Source organism: Aedes albopictus, chromosome 2 (genome assembly GCF_035046485.1).
Source record: "Aedes albopictus strain Foshan chromosome 2, AalbF5, whole genome shotgun sequence".
In the NCBI taxonomy this organism is placed as follows: Eukaryota; Metazoa; Arthropoda; class Insecta; order Diptera; family Culicidae; genus Aedes; species Aedes albopictus.
In genome coordinates this window covers 389,188,602-389,216,073 of record NC_085137.1, presented here as the reverse complement: position 1 = coordinate 389,216,073, position 27,472 = coordinate 389,188,602, and the positions used below count along the sequence as shown (strand labels likewise).

The 27,472-nt window shown below is 42.4% G+C and overlaps 1 protein-coding gene across 2 annotated transcripts in view; it reads left to right on the top strand.

Annotated features, from left to right (window-relative positions):
* The window catches only part of LOC109400674 (armadillo repeat-containing protein 8), a 59,713-nt gene that overhangs the window by 9,056 nt on the left and 23,185 nt on the right, over positions 1-27,472 (top strand). For both annotated transcript variants that reach the window (XR_009997941.1, XM_029879065.2), the window contains exons 2-7: positions 20,353-21,459; positions 21,517-21,588; positions 21,668-21,895; positions 21,984-22,166; positions 22,230-22,373; positions 22,445-22,602. Coding sequence is in view for 1 of the 2 variants with exons in the window: in XM_029879065.2 (XP_029734925.2) it covers positions 20,353-21,459; positions 21,517-21,588; positions 21,668-21,895; positions 21,984-22,166; positions 22,230-22,373; positions 22,445-22,602 (1,892 nt within the window). In the remaining variant the exon portion in view is untranslated. The remainder of the gene's footprint in view (positions 1-20,352; positions 21,460-21,516; positions 21,589-21,667; positions 21,896-21,983; positions 22,167-22,229; positions 22,374-22,444; positions 22,603-27,472) is intronic.

Here is a 27,472-nt window from a genome sequence, read left to right as displayed (position 1 = left end):
GGCCGTTTATATTCGGTAGATTAATTATAGTAGAATCTAAATTTGGCTTTGAATCTCTTAGCGAAACGTGTTTTTGCAAATTAAAGTCCATTTTGTAAATTGGAAACATCCATACACTGGTAAACGCCTAACAGTATGCAATGCTCTGGAAATTTTACGAAGTGCAAACTGTTCCATCAACAAAAATTCAAATATAATGATTTTTTAAACAAAAAATCCATATAAAATGCTTCACACGGCTTCCACAATCATTTTTGTACTCCATAGATTTCAATCTCTGAACAATGTGTGGGTTTTAATGTGTTTCTCATGGCACTATCAAAGTAACCCCAACACTGTCCGTCTTACCCACCCTCAAGGCGGACCGTCTTACCCCCACGCAACGCAAAATATTTATTCTACCACCGTTATCCATAAGCCATGAAATATACCTGAATTTCGTTGTGTATAGGACGGAACAGTTTAAAACAACTGGGAAACTCAAAATAAAATGCGAAAACTTAGCAATTTAATGTTAAAAAAGCTTATTTATTGCCACCTCAAAATTAGATCCCATCACAAAAGCGTGTAGCCAGGTAAATTATTGTTTATTTTTTGCACTTTTGACACATGAATTCTCTCATGGAGTGGTTTAATAATCATCAACTGATAAGAAGATAGAGGTAATCGTAAAAGAAAGCCAAATTTCAGCTTTTAAGTGACAGAACTAGTCAGTGGTCCGTCTTACCCACCCGGTCCGTCTTACCCCCACCCCCCCCCCTACTGTATAACAAGCGCGTACGGCATTGGAATAGAAGGGACAAATCCGCTACGCGCATGGATTGATTGATCTTTTGATATTTTGAATACAAGTTTTTCAAAAAATAAAAAAAAAAAGATTCTAGGAATTTCATTACAAATATTTCTCAGGAATCCATGGCTGGAGTAATGCATCCATCAGAAGCCACTAGAAGAGCTCCCGTAACAATAGATTTATCGTTAAAATTTTCAGAGTGGTACACCGCATAGTTAGAAGCTGTCGAAATTTATAACAAAGCATATCCCGATGAGAATTAATGGTGAAAACTTTGGAGAAAATTCCTGAGGAATCTTTGTAGGAATTCATATATGAATAACATGACTAGTAACAGGAGAAATTCTAAAAAAAAACCTGGAGGAATTTTAAACCAGCAAGAAAATCCTTGAAAAAATGCAACATTGTCTTTCAGGGATTTTCCAAGAGTGTACTCCAATGATCGCTGTAGGGATTTTTTAATATTTTAACTGCGGAGGAAGGTATTTTTTGTTTGATTATTGTCCTGAATGACGGGTTCTGGCAGATATTTCTAAGAACACTCTGGAGATTGCTACAGTGATTTTACTAAAAATTCTTGAAGGAATATTGCTGAAAAAAAAAACATTAAATAGAGTTGTGATAAAACGTCTTCAAATTGCAGAAAGCTTAGAACATTTTAGATGAACTACCTTAATTTACGAATCAACAATTCCGCTCCCGGCACTCAATTAGTCCATCCCAGTTGAAACTGCCTTTTCTTTATACACTGTTGTAGATTGTTCAAATTTTATGTTTAATTTATACGTAATGTAGAAAAATGAAACATTACTTCCACACTCTCGCGGATTTGGCGCGGATTTAATTTCACAATCGCGCGGATTTGGCGCGGATTCAAATTTTGCTCGCGCGGATTTGGCGCGGATTTTTTTCCACGCTTCTCGTAACAACCCTGAATTTTGTTTGACGACATGACTCCAAACTATTCCAGTATTGTTTGTGCTGAGTGGCAGCCCAGGTGTCATTCTGAAGCTTTACCCAACACTTGGATACCGGAATAGCTGGCTCAGGGCCAATGAAGTCATGTGATGCTCCAGTGCGAGCTAACTCATCAGTCAATTCATTTCCAGCGATGGGAGAATGGCCAGGTACCCATACAAGGTGAACAGCGTTTGCTGAATTCAGCTCCTCGATTTGAGTTCGACAAGCGATAACTAACTTTGAACTAGAGTTGGTCGAAGCAAGTGCTTTAATAGCAGCCTGACTATCTGAACAAAAGCATATGACTTTGCCCATTACGTGCTGCTGAACTGCTGAGAGTGGACACCAGCACCCAGTCTTCCCAAACGAACACCAAACTCGCTAAGTACTGCTGTATTTATACTCCGCCTGTACTCTGACTGTGCGTTCAAACCGCAACACACAAATCTGTACCCAAACGTGTACTTATGTTCAAAGTTCGTTTCAAACACAAGTTCGAACATATGTACAGTACACGTGTACCGCGCGAAACGAAGTGGGAAGCAATCGTGCAAAAAAGAACTTTCTCGAACGACGATTGACAGTTCGGCACCAATCGTTTACCAATCCGAACGTCGATTCGGGTTTCATTCTCGGCTTGCGCTCGGATCGATTTTCGTTTTGTACTTCTGTACGTACACAAGTTTTGTACTTGAGAACACTTCGTACGGAGTACGGCAGCAAACACGGGTACTTCGATGTTTGGCGTTTGATGTTCAACACAAGTGCGAGAAAACGTACAGAAGTTGAACATGTGTCAAGTTCGTGGAAAGACTGCCAGCACCTGCTCGACCTTTGAGAAGAGAGCCATCAGTGTAACATACGATGCCGTCTGAAATAAATCTCCAGATAACCAGATGTCCACTCTTCCCGGAAAGGGAATTTCGTGGAAAATATCCTATATGGAAAATTACAAGCAATTGTAAGATCACTTGGAGCAAGGACAACTTTGTCTCAATCCACCAAAAGTGGATCTGTGATTCACAGGAGTTTCTTTTAGTAAACCGTAAGTGCAAGAAAGTAATTCTTGTTTAAGAAACATCAAGAAATCCCATTGCGTTGTTTCATACAAACTTTAGAGGCACAAATCTGACAAACAAAGCATTGAACCATCGCGCTTGTTAATCCTGGTTTTGCTCACTTGCAAAAAGAGGTAGCTTTTCCAAATCGAGCGCATTTCTTTACGAATTTTTAAGGTTGGTGCTCTTGAAAACGTTAGTAGGGGTCCAAGTCGGCCATTGTGGCAGCCATATTTGCATTTTCTGATGTTACTCCTTAACATGAATGTGTAGTAGGGTGGGTCATCGGAACATTTTTGTCAGATCAAGGTTTTTTCGACTCCATTTGAGGTCCCTAACAACTGGCTAAAACTTGAGAGGGATCGGTTACGCCTACGTTTTGCGCATCGCGATTGAAATTTGTATAGAAATTCGTATGGGAAAACGTGCTTTTTTGTATTTTTCCTATTTCATCTACTAATTTAACTCAAGTCATAATACTAAACCCGTTAAAGTATAATTCATGATATACCTTACAACTTTGCCGAAGACAGCAGGGTGCTAAAATGCTCACAAAAAAAGTTATTATGCTCCAAAGTGAGGTATATCGAAATATATGCTGAAAATGACTTTTTCTGCCATCACTGCCCGCTGGGTCAACTATAAACTGCTATAGCACTTTGTGGATGCATTCTATCAATTTGGTGTCTTCAGCAAAGTTGTTTGGATTTACATGCTCTTTGAATTGCATTTGGACATTAGTTCGAAATTTCACCGCATAGGTGGCGCTGCGATACAAACTTTTTTATTTCTCATCCTAGAGCTTTGGCGTTTTCGGCAATGTTGTAGAACACGAAAAATTATGAAAGTTTGTCGAAGACACCAAAGCTCTAGCACTTAACACAGCTTGAGTTAAATTAGTAGATGAAATAGGAAAAATACAAAAAGCACGTTTTCCCATACGAATTTCCATACAAATTTCAATCGCGATGCGCAAAACGTAGGCGTAACCGATTCCTCTCAAATTTTGGCCAGTTGTTAAGGACCCCAAATGGAATCGAAAAAACCTTGATCTGGCTAGATACGATCAAATTCACGTTTTTCCATATAACCCTTGACCCACCCTAATGTGTAGTGCTGCAACGTCAAAGAGAACTACGAGCACTGCCGGGGGAGTTGAAGAGAACGCTCCAGACATCGCCATTAAGCACATCCTTTGGATTGTTCTCACTTTGCCTTTTGCCACTACACAAGACATCCATAGGCAAATATTAGCCGAACAACAGTTGTGTAAATCCATTCGATATACTTGGGTTTTAGACCCCAAGTTGTACCAAAGATTCGTCGGCATTGCCCGAAGGCCATACAAGCTTTCTTGATTCTGAACTCAATGTGAGGTGTATGCGAAATGAAACTCGATTGGCTCGGTATCGGAATTTGAAGGGTATGATTTTTTTGCAAAGAGATCCAAATGATCTTAGCGGTTCGGCGATCTACATAGAACTGATTGGCCTGGCTATTCTATACTAGCTATACAATAAGCACAGAGCACAGTTGGGGAAACGAAAAGAGCTTTCGCTCACCTATCGGAGGGGTAGATGATAAGAGAGATGAGTTTTGGAGAGAATCTAGCTGATCAATTACAATTAGGGTGAGACAAAATTAATCCTATTCTTAACATAGCCGGCCTCCGTTGAAAAGTGTGTTTTTCAAAACCTTATCTACTATGCTACAATCTTTATCTTAGCCTAAATCACTTCACTTGTTTGTTAATTTCTAAGCAACGATGATCTACTAGTTCTGGACCTCGGTTCTCGATGTCGTCGGCTGAGAGCATGACGACCTCCGCCACGTTGGTGTTCCCACGGTTGACTAGGGGACGTGGGGCCAGCTTATCGACACCCTCGCTGGCGATTCGCAGGTACGCCTAGGGGGGTCGGTTGACCACCATACTGCCGTGAATCGCAAGTCAGTCCCATCTGCATTTTGGGCAAATATGAGTTAATGGCCGTTTTCGATCTTTCTTCGGATGATCTTTCAGCTGCGTGAATAAAAAAACATAGTTTGTTCAGTAAAATTGAAAAACAACATCAAGTCAGATTGTCTCATAATGAAATGTAATCGAAAGTCAGTCCCATTACGAACTAGTGTACCCTCCAGTACAAAACCTAACATTGTTTTAGCCAGTTTTATATTTTTCACTGTTACGATTTGATGTTTGAAGCAATGTGTGAAAGTTTCATGATGATCTCAGAAGTTTTCAGTTCATGGCGATTTGTTAGAGTCTCACATAGAAATCGAATTTGAAAACTTCAGAGGCCATTTTCTCAATGCCTACTTTTTACATATGGGACTGACTTGCGATTCACGGCAGCATAGCAGTGCGAAAAATCTCGATGGAATGGTACGGTTGAGCAACATGGAACGATAGAAGGCATTAGGTTTACAATCGATAAAATTACGAGACAAGCAAAAATGGCGACATAGCATTTCAAGGCAGGAGACTTGCGGCCATGATGACGGTAGAATAACGGTCCGCAAAGGTCGGTTTACAGCGATAGCATACAGTCTTGAACCACTTTCCGCTCCAGGTTGCGTACTCTCAGCGGCCAAAACTGTTCCCGCAAGTTGACGATCAACAATTGCGGGCCGGCGTGAAGAAGCTTTGGGTGATAGTAGGTGACTACCATTTTGATGAAGGGGTGGCTCGGAGACAGGATCATCGGTTGTTTGCGTGTTTCCGTCACCGGAGCGTTGCGAAGACGGCCACCAACCTTCAGGATTCCATCCTTCAAGATTGGTGTTAGGGATTTTAGCTTGGAGTTGGGCTTGACTTCTCTTGTGGCAGCGACGGCTTTGACGTCTTCGGTCAGCGACTCTTGTTGGGCTAAACGAACCAAACGCATGAGCGCGTCCTTGTACTCAGTGGTCTTCAGAAAACCGGTTCGTCGATTTGAGGGATTGCTTTGCTTGCCATTGTGGCAAAATATCAGGAGATATGCCACCACCGAGACTAGGTTAGTATACGAAGACCTAAGACTGAAGATAGGGTTTGGCTCGTGGACTTGGATCGGTAGGACAATCACTCTTTCCTCGAGTCGTTCTGCTTCGAAGCTCTCGAATGCTGGACGGACAAGAGAAGGCTGAGCCACGGTGGATCCTTCCACCATGCTGGGCAATCCCTAAGTTCTGCCGGCAGCATTTCACGGGAGATGATGTCTGCTGGAATCGCGATTCCAAGCACATGATTCCACAGTCCGCCTTCCGTCAGGTATTGTATTTCGGACACTCGGTTTGCCACAAACGTTTTCCAGCGAAATCCACTGGAGGACGATCATCGAATCAGTCCAGAAAAAACACTTCATTGAGAGATTCAGTGTTTCCTGGACCTTCTGGGCTAAGTGGCTCAGTAATAGCGCCGAATAAAGTTCGAGCCGAGGTGCCAGTTTCGACTTCGAGGTTAAAAGACGAACGGATGTGTCGCCGCTGAAGGACACGGCGCGGAGGTAGATGCATGCCCCATCAGCCTTCTCGGAGGCATCACAAAAACCTTGTAATTCGATGGAAGTCGGATCGACGATTGGGACGACCCAACGAGGAACGATAATTATCTCGATTGCCGCAAGTTCGGACCGAAGTTGCAGCCAGCTTTGTTGGAGTTCGTCTTCTAGCGACTCGTCCCAGGAACGCTTGCTTCGCCGCCAGAGGTCCTGCACGAACAACTTGGCAACTACGATGACTGGGCGTTTGAAGCCGAGCGGGTCGAAAAGGCTCGAAGAATCGGAAACCACTTGCCGCTTGGAAACGCAAATGTCTTGCTTCCATTTTGGAACATGGAAGCAGAAGCAATCGGAAGCAAGCTCCCACCTAAGCCCGAGAGTTTTGATGGAATCTCCTGGATCGAGGCCCAATACGGTTCGTTCATGACGTAGTGCCTCAGGAATATGCGAGAGAATCTCCGGAGAATTGGACGACCATTTGCGCAGTTGAAATCCAGCGGAATGCAGAAGCTGAAGAAGCTGCGTGCACAAGACCTTTCCAGATCGAATGGTATTGCTTCCGGTAAAGAGATCGTCCATATAAAAGTCTTCGCCTACGACTTCAGCAGCGAGAGGATGAGACTGACGGCCTATCACGGAGAGTTCTCTCAGACAGCGGGTGGCTAGATACGGCGCTGAAGAAGTGCCATACGTTACCGTGGAGAGCTCGAAAATGCGAATCGGCTCCGACGGATCATCTCTCCGAAGAATCCGCTGCAGACACTGGTCTGGAGAATGCACCTGGATCTGGCGGTACATTTTTTTGATATCCACAATAATCACGTATCGATGGGTTCGCCACCGCAGGATCAACGAGAAGAGGTCATCTTGGACGGTGGGTCCCATCATCAGCGCGTTGTTCAGAGAAACGTTGGTGTCCGTGGCGCAAGACGCGTCGAAAACTACGCGAAGCTTCGTGGTTACGCTGTCAGGACGTTCGATGCAGTCGTGTGGAAGATAATACGGGCGATACGGTGTGGGCTGACTAACATCTACTACTTCCTTCATGTGTCCAAGGATTCGGTATTCCTCGATGAAAGCGGAGTAAGCTGTCTTCAGTTGGGGTTTGGCTTGAAATCGGCGTTCCACGGATAGGAACCGACGTTTGGCGATTTCATACAAGTCCCCCATCTGCGATAGAATGGTGGGTTTCTTCGGAAGTTGGACAACGAATCTACCGGACTCAGCTCTCGTGGTAGTGGCGACGAAGTGAGCCTCACAAGTTGATTCTTCTACGGACAAGGTGCTGGAGGATTGACAGGATTCAAGTTCCCAAAATCTGGGCAACTGCTGTTCGAGACCGTCCGTGCCGCAAACGTGGACGATGCTAATAATTCCGGGATCTGGTCGGCCATTACCAGCCCGACCGGAGACGACCCAACCCAGCAAGGTATTCTGCAACACAGGCCGTCCGGGGCCTAGGCGAATCAGTCCATCGAGAAGCATATCATAATACGCATCCACTCCGACAATCATGTCCACTGCTGCTGGTTTGTTGAATTGGGGATCTGCCAGGATTACTCCGGTAGGCCAATTCCATTCGGCTACGTCGATGCTATTCGAAGGAAGTTCACGTGTCACAGCAGGCAGCACGTGGAACTTAAGCTGGGTACGAAAACGGCAGCAATGCGAAGAGTGTGTGGACGGAGTAGAGGATTGTCCGATTCCCCCGACGATGTGGTGTTCCTTGACCCGTTGCACTTGCAATCGTTGGGCCAAGCTTTCGGAAATTATGTTCAGCTGCGAGGCGGGATCGAGCAACGCTCTAGCCCACAAGGTGTTTTTCGAAGAATCGATGACCTTCACGAGCGCCGTCTGCAGCAACACGGTTGATGGGATTCGGCGGACGATGGCAACCGAGGAGGTAGAGCAATGACTGAGGGCACTCGTGGATGGTGTCTGTTCGTCAGGGACGATAGATGGCGAGGAAGACTTATTTGCGTTGGACGACGTAGTTGGAGCGATTTGAGGTTGAGATTGAGTCTGATTTGCGGGGGGCTGGTTTGAGTTTGATTTGGGACCCTGTGGTTGGGGAGGATTGCGAATGGGAGCTTGTTGGTGGAGCATCGTGTGATGCTTTTGACTGCAGACGCGGCAGGCACCGGATGAGCAATTCCTAACCTGGTGATCAGCGGACAGGCAGTTGATGCAGAGACTCCTTTTCTTCACCAAATCGTACCGTTTGGAAACGGCCAGCTTGCGGAACACATCACATTTGAACGGCGAGTGGGCAGACTGGTCACAGAAACAACATGGCTTTTGAGGTGAATTGACGACGGAATGCACGCTGCTAACCTTGATCTTCGGCACACGCGCTGGATCAGATCGGGGAGGATCAGGGGCCCGTGCTTTCCCAGGCGCGATTGACTGGAGAACAATGCAATGGGAACGTAGGAAATCGATGAGCACCTCGTACCGGGGAACGTCTGTCGATTTGTGATGGTTTTCCCACTGCTTGAGCGTTGCAGTGTCGAGACGAGAGCCCACGATGTGAGCCAGCAACACACTCCAACCCTGGGTGTCGATGTTCATTTTCTCAATCATCTGCAGATTTCGTTCGAAGTCGTCAATTAGTCGAGAAAGGGATTCGTAGCTTTCCCGCTTCAGGGGTTCGACGGAAAGAAGCGCATCTAAGTACGTTTTAACAACTAGCTTTTTATTATCGAAGCGCTTCGTCAGTGACTGCCAAGCAATGGCATAGTTGGCATCAGTAATGTCGATAGGCTCGACAACCCGCTTTGCTTCCCCTGTTAGTGATGCGACAAGGTAGGAAAACTTGTCCACATCCGAAAGATTTGGCGGTGTGGCGCGCGGTGGTGAGGCGCGTAGCGGTGAAGCGCGCGGTGGTGAAGCGCACGGCGGTGGGCCGACGGGGCTCAGCCTTTGTGCTGGCGGCTATTCTTTCCGAACCAATTGTATGGACCGACGCCACGCTATCTGCTGACCACGCGGTCAACTCGAGTCACGCTTTGGTGCTACACTCCCTTTATCACACTTTATGCGTTTTCACTGGACACTGTTGGTTGGGCAAATTTATTCTTTTGGCGTTCAACTTTCAATTTACACTTTTAGTCACGGTGAGCTTGGGTTGTTCTTCACACACTTAACCTCAACAACACTCACGCGCACGCGGTACGACAATGAACGATTCCGTTCGCGGTATCTTACTTTCGACCGACGCGAAACTGAGTTTACCGCGACACCGGGATTTGCGACGATTTGAACACTATTTTCACGAGGAGCAGCTGCTCACACGCGAACCGCGAATCAATCCAGTTCGAAGGACCAATTTTTATGTATGCGAAATGAAACTCGATTGGCTCGGTATCGGAATTTGAAGGGTATGATTTATTTGCAAAGAGATCCAAATGATCTTAGCGGTTCGGCGATCTACATAGAACTGATTGGCCTGGCTATTCTATACTAGCTATACAATAAGCACAGAGCACAGTTGGGGAAACGAAAAGAGCTTTCGCTCACCTATCGGAGGGGTAGATGATAAGAGAGATGAGTTTTGGAGAGAATCTAGCTGATCAATTACAATTAGGGTGAGACAAAATTAATCCTATTCTTAACATGAGGTGTCCAAGAAAACTTGGATTCAAGAATAACTCCAACATACTTTACCTGATCAGTCACATTGATTATAGAATCAAAGAGACGCAAAGGTCGAACGCCATTACGGTTTCGACTCTCCGTAAAAAGAACAATAGATGTTTTACTCGGATTAACCGAAAGGCCATATTAGCGACATCAATCCTCAACTACCTGAAGGGCGCGTTACATCAGGTCGAAAAGGGTGTAGCATCAGCGCATACACACTCAGATTTGATTACCGAACTCGGTAAATTTTTACTGGGTTTTTGAACAGCAGAGAAAACTCAGTTATTTTTGGTAATACCGAAATCTCAGTAGAGTAAAAAATCCATCATCTGTCAAATCATATACTGAATAAGTCGGTAATTATTGGCGTCAAAATCAATGCTGTCTTTTTCGGTACTTTTTTGTGTACTTCAGGTTACTGAGTATTTCAGCTCTTTGGTGCTGAAATCTCAGTTTTCTGTTAATTTATGGCTTATTGATGTAAAGCTTGAATTCACATTTTCATGCTAAATTGTGGTCCAGTCTCTTAGCATTCGCTGAAAAAAATAAGCATTCATTCCCACCGCCTCTACTTCAAAGTTAATCGCACTTTGGCCAGCTATTTACACATAAGAACCCAATCGAAACTGCGCCTCCCGGGAGAAGCGCTTGATAATTTTCAATGAACTAGTGTGTCTATTTGAGAAAATTTAACCGGATCGTCGCAATCAATGTAATTGCAAGGTTCCCCGCTAATTTTTTTAAATGATTTCTGATTTTATTGAATATTGAATATTAAATATATGATCACAAACTCGATTGAGTTTGTGGTACGATGTCCTACCAAACCCAAACACAACCTCAATATGTGGGTGCGGAATCCTTGCAATCCTACATTTGCGATTATAGCTTCGTTTAGCAATAGCACTTTTTCATTGCTTATTTTCGTTTAATTGCTTACCAGCTGGCCAAGGCGTAGAATTCGGGATAAAATAATCACTCAAAAATCTATAAACTGCTAATTCGCTGGAGTCGTCGATCGCCGATGGCAAACATTCCAGACCATTGTTTCCGTTTGACGTCTACTTTCGATTCCTCGAATGTTTAAAATTATTTTTACCGAATGTTCAGTAAAAATATATTGTGTGCTGATATTTCGGTACTAGTTTTTACTGACTTTTTATTTTGACTGAGCTGATTCGGCGAGGCATCATTTTTGCAATGTGTTCAGTAAAAATAACTACTGAATTTCAGTAAAAAGCCATCACAACAACCGATCGTCAGTATTTCTCAATGCAGAATGCTGAAATCTCAGTATTTTAGGTTGTTTGCGGTGTAACATCCGTAAAATAAATTACCGAACAGTGAAACAGAAATTGAGTGTGGTATACCGACTAACAATGTTAGGTAGTCGTCGGCAAAATCATAAGTAGGAAAACCGCTATTACTGAGTTGCTTCAATAGCGTATCAGATTCCACAAAATAAGGGATAAGACTCACCCTTGGGAGCATCCACAAACACTCAATTTCCTAATCCCTGCTAGACGCAATGTCCAGAAGAGATATCGGTTTTTGAGCATTTTATGAATCCAATTGGAAATCATTGGAGATATACCATGACTCCGTGCGGCTTCCAATATGACATCGAAAGGTACGTTGTCGAAAGCTCCCTCGATATCTACGAAAACACACAAACAAGATTGCTTTTGAGTGAATGCTTTCCCAATATCATAAATAACCTTGTGTAAAAAAGTCACAGTGGACTTTCCAGATTGGTTGGATAGGATTGGATTGGATTGGATGTTGATTCACATGAAGAGGCACGTTGGCCAGATGAACATCACGGATGTGATGATCGACAATGCGTTCTAAGCATACCAAAAGAAAAGGGGTCAAACAGATTGGTCTGAAACTCTTTGTTTCTTTATACGACGCTTGGCCCACTTTCGGAATAAACTTTACAGTAATATTCCGCCAGGATTTGGGAAAATGCCGTGTACCAAAACTGCAAATAAGTAGTTATTTTCAAAACATGTTTGAAATGAACAAATCCCTTCTGAAGCAAAATAGGATAAATCCCATCTGCCCCAGGAGATTTGAAAGGAGCAAAGCTATTTAGTGTACATTCAATCGATTCTAAAGTTATGATACTCCGAGCCGAAGCTAAAGAATCATAACTACAAGAAAAAACATCAGGTTCATCCGAAGATGTAATATCCACACATCCGGGGAAGTGTGTAGTACTGAATAAACATTCTAAAACTTCTGCATCAGAGGAAGTGAAATCACCATTTGGCAAACGAAGTTCGTTAACTTAAAAATCCTTAGATTTTGCAAGGATTTTGTTCAACCGTCTGGCTTTACTCAGACTCGATACATTTGTACAAAGGTTTTTCCAGCCGGATCGTTCAGCAGACCTACTGTACTACTTAAGAATTCCATCAAACTGGAGCCTTTCAAGTTAATGTCTGAGCTGCCCCAGATGATATGGTGAGCATCATTGCCAACAATTAGCGGAAGGCCTTTTGGATGGAGTGCAGTATGCGATGACTTGCTTGAAAGCATTCGTAGGGGACGGTTCATCATGCGATAAATAAACCGAATAATAGACGCATTTCCTGTTGAGATTTCCAACAGATACATTAATTTTGATAGCACATACATCTCTGGTGGTTAGGTCAGAGATGAGTGTAGCAACGATTGCGTTGTCGACAAGCACACAGGCTCGAGGCATGATACGCAAGTTTGCCATTTTATTTTTTTTTGAAAGTAGCAAACACCGGATTCACAAGGTTTCCTAGATAGGAATTCCCTTTACGGAAGTAAGGTTCTTGGTCTAAGGCCACTTGGGCTGTACCATTTTGCATAAGTCTGCAAATCATTGATCGTTGCTGTTCTGTTATGCTGAAGATTGATCTGAGCTATCCTAACCGTAGCCACTGCCCAAACTAGGCAAGATTAAATTCTTTACAATCACAGCATAATAAAACCAGATAAATAAACAGCAGCAGTTAAACTTGATCGGTATCGTTTGGAAAACGCCAAAGGCGAGGATACACAGAATACATTGTGTAAATCGCATAATGCAAAACCATATTAGTGAAAATTCAAATTAATCAACAACATCTTCATAATCCCGCTTTTATTTAGCCTCATGTTTAAAACTAAAGAAAAGCAGATGATTGACTCGGAGAAAAACAAGGTCCACTGCACCATTGCCCCGGTTAGTGCAGTAAGGGCAAAACACTGTGGAGGGCGCTCTGGTATTCCACAGGCTCCGTTAGTGGATAGGTTTTCATTATACCCCCTAACCATTCACTCCTAGGCACGGTAAGCGTATAAGCGCATCACACCATGAACTAGGGGTGGTGGAAGAAGTGACGCAAGGGAATGATGAAAACTCCAGCGCCAACAACTTCCCTTTGGCGTGACTCAAGGATCAGTCCTGAGTCCGATTCTCTACAACATAGGTCCCCAAACTTTTTGGGTGCGCGACCTCCTTTTGCCAGTAGACGTGCTTTCGGCGACCCACCATAGAAATATTCTCATTTGTTGTCTGTTTACAGTAAATTATTCAACTGTCCCTCGCGACCCCCTGGGTGAAGGCCGGCGACCCACCTGGGGGGTCGCGACCCACAGTTTGGGAAACCATGCTCTACAACGTCCTCCACTTCTGACGTACTGATGGTAGACGGAGTGTCGTACGTATTTTTGCGGATGGCACGGTTTTCCTGGCGTCGAACAAATATCCGCAAATTGACGTTACCTAGCGGCAATAAATATCCTCTAGGAATGCGCACGGAAATTGCGAATCAAATTGAATGCAGGAAAAACTCAGTCGATTTTCTTCACGACACCTTCTCCGCAGGTGGATTACGGTCACCCAACTGAAGTTTGAGGACGATGAAGTCAAGTATCTGATGTTCGAGGATAGCTGTTCGATCAGAAGCTGAAGTTTCCGCTCCATTCGGTGGAAACTTTTTGTCAAACGAAACATTCTGGGCCACTGGGTGTTCTGTGTGTTGTCCGTTGTTTAGTGTAAGTAATGTGTTCAGTCTGTGCAACCTCTAGCTGAAGACGGTGTGAATTGTCTTTCTAAAGTTAAAGCTCGAGGGATAACCTGAAGAAGGACAATGAACTATGACGCATGCATTCTTTCAAGTATTTCCATAAATCACCAACAAGCAAAGATGATTTCCAGGAAAGAATAATTGCTCGAACAAAGTTGCATGCTCCGATAAAGATCCGATAAAGAACAGTCTATGTACAAAAGAAGGAAAACTCTCCTTCCGGAAAACCGGAAAGCCGGTTGAAATGAAACAAGCCTGTGAGTGTTGATAGTATCTCTTTGTACTTATCTGTGACTTCTACTTGTAGATTAGCTGCCAACAACAAAAAGGTATCAATCCCAGATTAAATTCCTGGCTATGCCACTGGTTCCGTAAGTTTTGCTATTGATTTGATTGTCAATAGAATAATTCAAAGGTACTCCTCACATCACTCCTGAAACTGCAACAAAGCTTCGTGTAATAAATTCCCTGTAGGTATCCCTTCGGTTTCAGCTGTTGGTCTGCCTGGAAATGGGGCTGAAAGTTCTTCCCATTTTTTTATTTGCACTGTTCTTTTATTATAAACTAATCTGAAAAGCGTTTGGAATGTAATATCTACATTAATACAAATAAATAAACTTCAATACTAATAAGTTAATCCAAGTGGCCAAGTTCGCAGGGGTTGACGGTATTAAAGTGAAGGAGTTTCATTATTGTAATGTAGTGTTCTTTAGTGAAACATATCACCTTTTTAACACTTTAATGCGCCTCCAACGGTTCATCACGAACCGGCTGCTTCAGATGGAGTATGGCTGATCATATGCATCAGACATGCTCGATAAACACGGAGGAACCGCCGGGGCTCACTAGAGTCTATTCCCAAGTAATAGGTTTTGATAATCGTTGCAAATCCTAATAAAGATATTATAGGATTTTTGACAGGTTTTGGAACCTTTTACAGCCAGCTGACTTCAAAATGTTGTTTGGGCTCTATTTCCCACGTTTCTTGGTTGATTTTGATTATTAATTTATTAATGTCATAGTCGCTTTTTTCGAATTTTTACAATGTTTATTGGTCATATTTCCTTTAAATAAACCAATTAAAATCGACCGAAGAAATTATAGTGGTAAGGAGATTTGTAGCACTTAATTGTGCTGATAGATTCAAAGCTAACGTGCAATTGATTGATGCACCAAGCGAAAAGAAGAAGAAGTTTTGACATCCAAGCGGTGTGCCGTCGATTAGATCCTCGTCGCTGATTGGTCGATGGATGTAAACGGCACACCGCTTGGATGTCAAAACTCTTCTTCTTACTGCTTGGTGCATCAATCAATGGGGCATGAATGAAGAGAGAAAAGGAAATGAATAAAGATCACACCAGTTTGTTACCTCGACCTGTAAAGACGTGTTTTACTGCTTTATCTGCTATTGCTTATCCAGAGAAATCTTCCAACCTGGCGGAGTGAAGAAGACAAAGAAGACCTATTCCGCAAACGTCAAACTGCTATACACTTTAAAAAGTATGCACATAATCTATCAATGAAAATATTGCGATTTTTTTTTCGACTAAGACTTCGATGCGATAAATTTCGCCGTACTCATATTTCGCTTTCGATTTCGCTGTCAATCTCAGTCGCAGGGTTTTTGCAACTCGCTCGATAATGTGACAGTTTTCGCCGGCCGTCTCAATGTTTACCATTAATGTCTTTTGTTCTCGGTCCACCAGCTGGTCATGTTTACACAACAAAACCAGCTGGTTCACCGATGTTTTCGTTCATCCTTATTGTTCTCGGTTTTCATAACAAAATCAGCTGGTTTCGCCTGAATCGGGGAAAGAAGGCGAAAATGTGTCATAAATGTTAGGTTAGTACCATATTAGGGCGAGTTCAATTTCGTCGCCAAAGTCTGATTATTCGTAAAAAATACAATAAATTGTTGAAAATTTTAATTGTGTTTAACGGCGTTCAGCTGCATACAAAAATGCTGAAACTACACCTAAAATAGTTTAAAAATAAGTTACTTATTGTAACACCAATTGTGATTACATAAACCATAAATGGAACAATTTGCATTATTTTTGAATTTTATGGCAACTAAGTGAGTGAGTGCTTTTTAGCGTGAACCGAGCACTTTTGACGTTTGCGGAACGACTGCGGCGGTCGAAACCACCGCAACCCCGTTGGATTTTTTCTATTTTACCGCAATATTTTCCATCCAATATGAACACTTAAACGCATTGTTGGCGTCAATGCGTTCGACGTGACGTTTTGGACAAAAACTGACTGCTTTTCATTAGTAATCCTACATTATAGGGATATGCGGAGGCGGCCATTGTGAGCCAATCGAGCAGAGAGAACTGTCAAAGTGTGAGCCAAATGAATATGTTTATCGTTTGTAGGAAAGCGTTGTTTGAACGGTATTGCAATCGACAATAAACGTATTACACCCAGATAACCACTAAGCACTGTCGTAAGCGGTCTAAAGGTCATTCAGCAGCTTCTCCGTGTCATTAGGCTCTGTATGTGATTTTCAAATGCTCACAGGCATTATAAATTGTAAGCACTAAAATAAGCCGTATATTAGTATATTACGCTACACTGTAGTGCTTGCAAACCCAGAGCCTGTGAGCCGAATTAGAAGCCTGACAGTGCTGTTAAAAGGCTTGGCGTACATGACGTTTATATCAATCAGAGCTGATTTGAAGCAAAACAAAACTGAACCGTCGGAGAACAATGAAATATCATCGGAACTTTTGTACGATAGATTGGGTGTTGGATGATTATCGTCATCTCGCCACTATAAACAACAAATTAATGTACAGCTGCTTCCTCGATCATCTATTACGAATGCATCAGATATTTACCTGTGCAGCTGTAATCGGTTTACCCGAGCTTTTACCTACAGATGAATACCAAAAGTAGTCAACAAGCCGCATTTTGATTCCTCCTGTTATGAAACCTCGTCAACCTTCCAAACTTCCCTAGCTGCATCTCCCGCAGAACCGCCATCCATAAAACCATTTCCCCGACCATTTCATACATTTCGTATGCGGCCACTTTGTGCCCGATTCCACATCCGACCATCGGATCATTCTAAACATTTCGGTTTGGAACATCAATGCTGTCCCAACTTGTTGCCTCCTTTTCCTCAAATACGGTACTGAGCTAACCGATCTCACGCTGCATCAATGGATCAGATGGAAAAGGTGACGAAATAAACTTGAAAATAGCAAGCCCGAAGATTATCAGTTCGAATCTGGATCAGCAGGCCGTAAAAATCGAAGAAAAAATAGACTTCGATGGAAAGGCATCCGGAGCAAAACATAAAGAAGATAAATAACTTTTTTGTTTCTTTTTCCTTAACCCACTTTTGACAGCTCTTTCACCAGAGACTCGGTACGCAGATTGAAGCTGGCCGTATATCAGCCGAATATTTCGCCAAAAGTGGCTTTTTAGCAGATCTATTATAGGATGTAGTTCTGAAAAGCTCTGTTGGCACTGTTCTTCATATGAATAGAGAACCAACTTGGTGCCAATTTTTACGGCTTAGTGGTTACTTGGGCAAATATTTATTTTTATTTTCGAGAATTTGATGACATATGTAAATTTAGTAAGAAGATATCGGCAACAACATTTCAAAAGGGCGTAGAGCAGTGGATCGAATTTCATTCATCTCACGCAATTCATATCCATTAAGGACAAGGTATTTGGAGTACATTGCTCAAAATTTCAAGAGCACCGTTTTTTAGAACCGTTGAACGGATTTGGATTAAAATGCATCACGCTATTGACAACCACTGAACAATTAGCGTGATGCATTTTCATCCAAATCCGTTCAACGGTTCTAAAAAACGGTGCTCTAGAAATTTTGAGCAATGTACTCCAAATACCTTGTCCTTAATCGAAAGAGGATTTTATCTTTCTATTTGTGCTAGTGAATTGCTCGAGAGGGATGGGATACGCTTCACAGCTTTGTGAGAAGGCATTGGTTGTAAATGCAGTTACGCCCTTTTGAAATGTTGGTGCCGATATATTTAAATAATTATGCTTTCAAAAGCGTATGCACATGGAGAAACTTTTGTCGCTGCTCTTCTCGAATAAACTTTCATTGCTGCTGCTTGATTCACTTCTGCCGATTTGATTCGCGCTATTCTTTGCAATGCATTTCAGATTTTTTCGATTGCGCTGTTATTTTTTTTTTCAAAATTTGGGAAAAAAGTTCAAGTATAATTAGCAAACGTAAACAAAACAACTTGCATCACAATAAAGTCACGCAAAAAGTTTGAACATCTAGCTTTGTGGAAAGTGTTGTAAGCTGTTGTAAACAAAAAAACAGCGTTGCCAAATCGACATACGTAACTTCCGCTCATCTCTATGTAGAAGATTTCTACTTTTCATTAACTGAACAACGTTACTTGTGCATGCAGGCCCGGATCAAGATTGTGGGGGCCCGGGGCCCGAGCGGATGTGAAGGCCCCTTGGAGAGATGACCAAAAATTGTTTTTCCTTATTTTCGAACAGTACTTGAACAATATGAAAAATAAAGCTAATGTTAGCAACCAAAAAAGGTTTTTGTGGGGCCCCTAAAATGTGTTTACATTTTCTAATTATGGTAGAATTTTTTTTTTCAAAATTTTGATGAAATAGCGGAGCAATCGAAGAAATCTGAAATTCAATGCAAAAGTGTTACGCTAATCATATCGGCAGAAGTGAAGCAAGAAGCAGCAATGGAAGTTTTTTCGACAAGTGTAGCAACAAAAGTGTCGTCATAAGCATGAGCTTTTGAAAGCAGAATTAATAAATTTTTATCTTTTTACTAAACATACATATGCCGCCAATATCTCGATATTAAACATAAATAATCTTAATTTATTTAGTTTCGATTGCAATACCGTTCGAACGACGCCTTCCTTCGAACGATCAGCATGTTCATTTGGCTCACACTTTGACAGTTCTCTCTGAACGATTGGCTCACCACAATGGCCGCCTCCGCAGATCTCTATAATGTAGGATTACTAGGTAGGACCGATAGGACAATTGAACGAATTTGAATATTTTTCATAGTATTTGTAGGGGGATAAATACTAGGATGAATACATAATAGTTGACAAACAATCTTTATTATTTTAAAATTTATTGCAATCAACTGATCAACTTGGCGTATTTTTGTTTATCTCTTAGATGGTATTATGACACCAAGAGAAAAATATCAGAAGTTCAGTTACATGTTTCTGTGGGTTTTGGACCGATGACACAAGAGATGAACACAGAGAAATAGATAACGATTAGCGAAATAAAGATTTTTTTTTTCTTTTTATTCGTGAATTTTAACTCAGGCTAATTCTTCACACAAAATCAAGAAAACAATTTGACACAGGATCGACTGTATTTTAACATACGGGGTTCGATTGATTCGATGAAGAAAAAAACAAACATACGACAACTGACTTACCGAAAAGAAAAACATATTGAACCATACCACAAAATCAAACGAGAAGACAGACACAAACCGTGTGACCATAACACTAGGGTGAATCGGGATAATTTGGCCACCTTAAGCAAAAGTCGATTGAAGATGCAGAAAATAACGTTGAATCTCTCGCACATCATATGGTCAGAATGTATCTGATAATACTATACTAGTTGCATAAAAACATCATAGTCTAATCGTGTTTAAATGCAAAAAAAAATATATATATTTTTGAAACAAGTGTTGTTTTTGCGTCGATTTTGAACCGTCGGGGTAATATGAGCACCCTATTTTCAATGAAAAAAATATATCACCTAATGCAATACAAACTTAATATGCTTCCCTTGATATTGAAGCATATAGTATCAACTTGAAGTATACAGAAAATAAACTAATTTGAAAGTTATCTAAGGTATTTAAACAAGAGAAGCCTTATAAGGTGTTTTTGTTCAGTCCTCGGCGGGGTAAGTTGGCCAACAATTTTACATTTTATTTTTCTAATTTACTATGAGACTAAATTACTTCATTCTAATGTTTCAATCGCTTGATTATCAGGCCAGTATTGGAGCTCCTAGATGGATTTTCAAAAAATACTAGATTTTAGTTGATTTTCCATTGGTGCTCAAATTGCCCCATTGGCCAAATTACCCCGATTATCCCTCCCTACATAGGCAAATCCTGACTGACTGACCAATTGAAAACTTTCCAATCTTTTACCGTAACTTTTTGAGTCAGTTTGCAACAGTGTCTTAATGGATATCATTTTCCGCGTACGGCTGGCAAACTGCTTCTGAAATATTACGTACTCTTTTCTATCTTCGGGTCTAGTGTAGAGGTTTCATCTCTATTCAGAGTGCAGCTAGAAACCTAGCAAAAATACTAATAAGTTAATCACTGTTTCTATCAATCTTTTCTCCAACAGGACGTGGAACACTCCCGTTCGTACATCGACGAGCTCTACTCGGAGGACACCTACAAGTGCCAGGAGGCCATCGTGTGCCTGAAGAACGCCGTCATCGGGTCGAACAAGAAGAAAGGTTCCGTCATATCGCAGGGTATCGTTCCTCGCCTGATTGCCCTGCTGCGAGACGATACGAAGGATGCGAACCTGCGCCTCGATGCGGCCATCGTCATTGGATCCCTCGCCAAAGGAACTGAATCTCAAGTGCACTCGTTAATCTACTACGAGACGGTCCAGGTGCTGTTGAGCATTGTGCTTAATTCCGGAACGGATCGCCGACTGTTGGAGACCTGTCTGGGAGCGTTGAAGACCATCTTACAGTATCCGTTTGCACCGACCGAACTGCTGCACTGCAATATTCGCAATCTGGTTTGCTTGATACAGCTTGCCTCGCCGGACAGTTCGATCCAGTGTCAGGTGTACGTGGCTAACATCTTCGTTCCGCTCTGCCACTCGTCTCACCAGCAAAAGAATCTCTGTCAGGCAAACGTGATCCCGTTCCTTGCCCGGTTGATGATCAGCCAGCTGACGATCCTTCAAGTACCTGCCCTCAAGTGTCTCGCAGCCATGTGTTTCACCAACAAGTACGTCTCGGACATTGTCTGCATGACCTGTCACGAAGAGCAATCGATTCTGGACATTTTGACCGGTCTCCTGTCGCGTACCCGTGACGTCCAGATCCAACTGTCGGCCAGTCGCTGTCTAACCTACCTGCATCGATCCGGATCGCTCCGGGCGGACGATTACCGCATCGTGTACAAAACCTTGCCCAGCCTGGCGAGACTCTGCTCGGAGGGCTTTGACGAGGAAACCCGCGCCACGGCTGCGGAAACCTTGGCCTACCTGGCCGAAATCGACTCCGAACTGCAACGGCTAGCGGCCATCAGTCACCACCTGATCAGTTCGTTGGCCAATCTGATTCGGTGTCCTTCGCCGCTGTCCCGCCAGGGAGCTTTCCGATGTTTTGCTTCGCTGGCTGCCAACGACGAGGACATCCGCAAACGGATTATCGAAATGGACGGACTCATGGAGGAGGTGCTCAATGGACTCAAGGACACGTGTCCGGAGGTAAGTTTGGGAGAATTTGGACAAAGACTTTGATATTCAAACACGTCATAACTGCAGGTTCGCTTATCTGCCGTCCGATGTCTGCATTCGCTGTCGAGGTCCGTTCAATTGCTACGAACAACGTTCCAGGTAACTTCATAAATCTAAATCCCATCTAAAAACCACCCAGCCATTAGTAGACCGAACCAACTGGTACGACTTGTTCTAGGATCACTCCGTGTGGCGTCCGTTGATGGATCTGCTCGTAGGAGAACCATCGCTGGAACTCCTCACCGTGGTAACGTCGACGATATGCAACCTGCTGCTGGAATTTTCACCCGCCAAAGAACCCATGCTCGACTCCGGAGCGGTGGAGATGCTGTGCGAGCTGACAAAGCACAGCGATCCGGCCCTGCGGCTCAACGGGAGCTGGGCACTGATGAATATGGCTTTTCAGGTACGTGCCAACACGACAAACATTTTCCACCTTCAACCAAGCGTTGGCTACTAGTTTTAACATTACTCTTCATCTCTTTCCCGCGCAGGCCGAGCAAAAAGTCAAATCCAAAATCATCGACACGCTGGGAACGGACCGGATATTCCAACTGCTCAGCGACTCGGACGAGCGGGTCATCATGAAAACCCTTGGCCTTCTGCGGAACCTGCTCAGCAATACGTTACACATTGAAAACATAATGTCGGAACACTCGTCGGAGGTGCTACGGGCGGTAAGACTTGTTTTAATGATCTCTTCTTCCTAAACGAAATGGTTGTTTTTTTTTTGTCCATAGGTGAACCTGGTGCTCGACGGTCCCCATCCGCCCGAGGTGAAGGAGCAAGCCCTCATCATCATAAGCAACATAACGGCCGGGGCACGCGACAAGGACTACGTCATGGAAGACGAGAACATCATCAAAAAGATCCGGGAATTTTTGGTAAGGATTTGTAGGCTTCCCGTTATCCTTCTGAACGACAGTTATCTAATCTCTGTTCTCCATTCGAGTAGGTGGTGTCCGACAACAAGCTCCAGATGGGTGCCGTGTTTGTGGTGAGAAACCTGATGGAGAAAACCGGCCGACAGCAGGTGCTCCGGGAGTCCGGCATTCTGGAGAATCTGGAACAGCTGCTGCACATGACGCCCCGGGATTCGCAGTTCTACGAAGAGTAAGTATGAATATCACGAACACGAGACGCGCCGATTTGATATTTTTTTTTTGCTGGTGATGGTGCACAGTTCTTATCCGTTTGTTGTGTTCTATTGTAATTGTGATAGAAGAAGTTATGTTATGTCCATTCTGTGCTGTGAAGTTTGAATTGTTTAGATTCAAACACTATACTTAGTGTTAGTTATGTTAATGGTAACAGCTACTCAGGTATAATAAAATGAGTAACTGAACAATCTAAGTTGTTCAAACATGTCATGTGTGCCCCAAAACCCAACTAGTTTTTGTTTATACCTTGCTATTTGAGCACAATTCTTACTGGAACTGTGTAGGTCTCAGGAGGTTTCAGATCGTGCACCAAGGACATCATGACACTGCTAAAACGTCGGTCTTTATTTTCCTATTTCTAACCATTTATTAGTTGAAGACTCACTAAAACATACGTTTGATAAGATTTCTAGGGTGGGGCGGGGCAAGATGGGTCGCGGGGCAAGATGGGTCGCGGGGCAAGATGGGTCAGTGCCATTTTCGGACGCATTACTCATGTTTTGATTATGTTTATAACTTTACCAGCATGAATATACAAAAGTTTGGGGCATTGAGCATGAGCATGAGCATGAGCATGAGCATGAGCATGAGCATGAGCATGAGCATGAGCATGAGCATAGATGACCGCACAATTCGTAGTTGCTACTCCGTGATTGACCAGAGCAATCGAAATTGCACAAGGAACCAATGAATAGGGCTTGGGACTAGCTTACTATTCTCAATGTACACAGGTCGAGAGCTCTCAACTTTAATAAGGTCAATAACGGCGCCGGCCACGTCCTTACGGTCATCGAGGATGGAAGGGAATGTTAGTAAGACAAACGTTGTTAAAAAGACCGCGAATCGCTGCATCTCCACGTTTGTCTCAGGAAGGAATTTTTTGTTAGTAGGGTAAGGTACATTGTCAGTCCGGGAGTCACCTATGGTTGGTGATATGATTTGACAATGGATCAATATACACAAACCGCCGTTAACAACCGACCACTTTTCGACGCAAGAACTAGCCAAAAAGAAAATTCTATCGCGCGTCTCCACTCCACTAGGGAGCAGAAACCTTTAGTCTATTCCACACAGAAATACACTGAACGCGACTCACTTGTCGGCGCCCGGATTTTTTCTCGACCGGCGAACCCGAAGTAACATTTTTCACTCTTTTGTGTAAATGCAAAAAATGAAAGAAAATATTTATTATCAACTAAAAGTGTATTGGAAACTTGCGCCGAAGGGAAGCGAAAAATTCGGAACCGACTCGAACCACGGCGCGCGCACACTCGTCAATATACAAAAGTTTGGGGCATTGATTGAAAAATTATTCACTCTCATTGAAAATAAAAAATGGTTTTTAGCCATTTTTCTTATGCGATACATTCCATATAATCTCCATATAAACGGTCGCGGGGCAAGATGGGTCACCTTCAATTTTGAACGTATTTTTGGAGCATTCAAAAGTCATTTATTTTTTATTACAAGACTATCTCATAAATGACTTCAATCAATCGGAATGAACGCTCAAAATTATTACATAAAATTATGATAATTTTTTAGTAAAAACATCGATTTTCAAGTCGCCTTAGGACCACTCAAATCGTAAAGTTTTTTATATTCCAAATAAATTTATAAAATGTTAACTAGTAGCTCTTGTATACTCAGTATGGATATGGAGCATATGTGAATGCGGAACAAATCTTATATTTTCACGTTTTTCGTTGAGAAAATGTGAATTACTTAAAAGGTGACCCATCTTGCCCCGCCCTTTTTTCACGGCGCAAAATCGATCACTTTTTAAAACTGCTTGTTTAACATCATATTTTGTATTTAATGAACTTTTTATCGACTTTTAGCATAGCTAACTAGTGTATTAAAGAGTAGCGGACGAATGCAAACCAATACGATTTGTATTTACAAAGTTATGGTGATCCATCCTTAGGTGACCCATCTTGCCCCGCCCCACCCTATACAAATAAACAAAAATCACAAAGTGAGGGACAACCAAATGAAAGCGAAGCGGTTGAACAACAAAACTATTGGAAGGTTCCTTGAAAGTTCAGTGCATTTTTTTGAGTAAAATATTCTTTCTCCAATACAGAATTTTTACAAAGATTCGACTGACGATTCCTCGGAGAAGAGACCCAACAATCTTGCAAGCATTACTTATCGAGGATCTTAATCGGAATCCGCTTATGTTTTGCAAACACCCATTCTTAGACCTTCATGATTTATTCAGTTATTCCTACAGGTAGGGGTAGGCGGGGCAATATGGACACCCTAAGGTTTTTGCCAACTTTACCTGGCAAGATGTCAAAAAAGTTTAGTTTTTTGATGCATGTATCCTTTTAAAGTCTATTTAGCATCTATTGCATAAGAATGCTCACGAAGAAAAATGATTTATCCACTTCAAAAATGTTATGAAAAATGTTAGTTTTTCATGACCGTCTTCAAGCATACGGGGCAGAATGGACACCCCCATGGGGCAATATGGACACCATGAGACTTTTACGAATTTCGTACATTATTTACACATATAAAGTCATTTCATTACAAAACAACTATTATGGATGAATAATACGCCGAAGTAGTTCATTTTTGTTCAGTTAATTTAAATTCAGGCTGTTTTGGATAAAGCTTCGCTTTTGTCGGCATGTACAGCTGTGCATAGAACAACTATTTTCCACTGCTGTCGTTTTTTGACCAATTTGTTTCACCCTATGTCTACTATAGTGAACATTTAACCGAAAATATACTGAAGTCGAAGAATTTGGTTGGTTTGTGATTTAGGTTATATTTTTCCCTTGCCGCTTCTTTCAAAAAGGTGAGTGTCCATTTTGCCCCGGCAGCAGAAGATATTTCCAAACTTGATTTTTGATATAATAAAGAAGAAAATATAAACATGTAAGCATGTAGATACAGCAAAACTAATTGCATGTGTTCTAGAAATATCAGGTTTAATCGACCTGCAATAAATTAATCAATAAATTTTATTTTAGATGGTGTGAAAATTATAATTTCCATGCACAAAAAACGGAGGACGCAACTTTTTCGTGTAAAATCAAGTATAATTTTAATTTCGAATGTTTCTTTCCTGAAACTACGTTTTAGACAAATGACTTTATTCTTCATTCATTAAAAGTTCAAAAACTAGGGGTGGGTAATGTCTGAGACATAACCGCAAGCTTGACGTAGGACAACTTTTAGCGTGTAATAAACTTTTTTGAAGCTTCTACCCTATCTGGTGAATGCGCAGCTATCTAGCAACAGCAAGGGTGTCTGGACCTCATTTCCGTTACGGTCGAGGATCTTGACTTCCGTGTTTGTGCGTACGAACATGGCAGATTTGAAAAGAAAATTCTCAGTTGTTAATAGTTGTTTAAGTGATGATTAAACGCTGAGCTGAGAGACAGGCTCCGTTTCAGTTTGGATTTCTGCCAAGAAGAACAAAAAGAAGTAGAAAAAGAAGTAGAGAAGAAATAGAAGAAGTGTCAAGAACAGGAATGAAAATATTTAGATCTGGAATTCTCCAATAACTCTTGTGGACTATTTTTGGTGGTCCTGAAAAGGACCGTTTGGTGTTTGGTGGTTCTGATGTTCCTGGGAAGGTTCTTGTGCTGCCGATGATTGTTAGCGACCAGGTGTTGTTTGTGGTGAGCATTTGCTGTGTATCGTATCGAATAACGTTGCATTCCGGGCTCCGGTTTCTTGAGCGTAGCGATGTATTTCCTGTAGATTAGATGTTTGATGGTTCGGGCACTTCTACTGCGAGCACAGATAAAATTGGACGGTGATATGAAAAATAAGAGCAATAGCGTCTACACTCTGCGCTAATGTTTTTGATGAAGGTTAAATCAATACACGAACCACCTAGTGTGGTTGCTTCGTTATGAGGATTAGCTAATGTTAAATTTAAATGCTTCTTCATGAAGTTAAGGAAATCAAAATTTTCTTGTTTGGAAACGTCAATATTAAAGTCTCCAGTGACAACCATTGGCGTGTCCAGTCTAGCATATCTGAACAATTTCCGCGTCATGAACAACTTTGTATTTCTTATGGTTGTTCCTGGTGAAATGTAAACCGACATTAGAAGTACTTCGGTTCCCATAACATTAACCTTTGCTGCACATATGTCTCCATAGTTGATCACTTCGGCAAACGTCTCGTCTCGATCCTCACCGAGTTGCTTGATGGGATGCGGAACAGCCAGGGTTGATGCCGTTTCCTTCTGATAGATCGCGACTCCAGCCGCTCTCATACCCATTCGCTTGCACTGGGTGATGCGCTTATATCCATCAATCTCTATTGGAGAGGTAGCATCCATCCAGGTTTCATTCAGAGCGAGAAATTCTACGCTTGAAAGGATTCGATCAGTCGCTATGTCCTGCGCGTGAGCGTTCAAACTCTGTACATTGAGGCTCATCAATGTGCATGCAGAGCCGCTGTTTTCAACTACTTCACTCAGTTCATCTCCTAGTGTACGCAGTCGGTGATTACCCAAACGCAACAACTCGTTCCTTAAATCCACCATCTTTGGTGAGTTGCTACCCTTAGCATGATGAAATTTAAACGAGTTTGTGGAGTTCGTCAAGTAAAGGCCTTGAAGCATCGTAACACGTGACAAGCCAACGTACACCAATTGCTGATCTTGAGTCTTGTCATAATCATACACGACCTCGGAGAAAGTACCACCTTGCGACTTATGAACTGTTAACGCACAGGCACTAACCACCGGAAACTGCATGCGTTTGCATTTAATGATGCCGCTTAGCTTTATGTTACCTGAACGTTTTGCAATAGGAGTCCAATCGGGTTGCAGAATTCCTGGCCTTGAATAG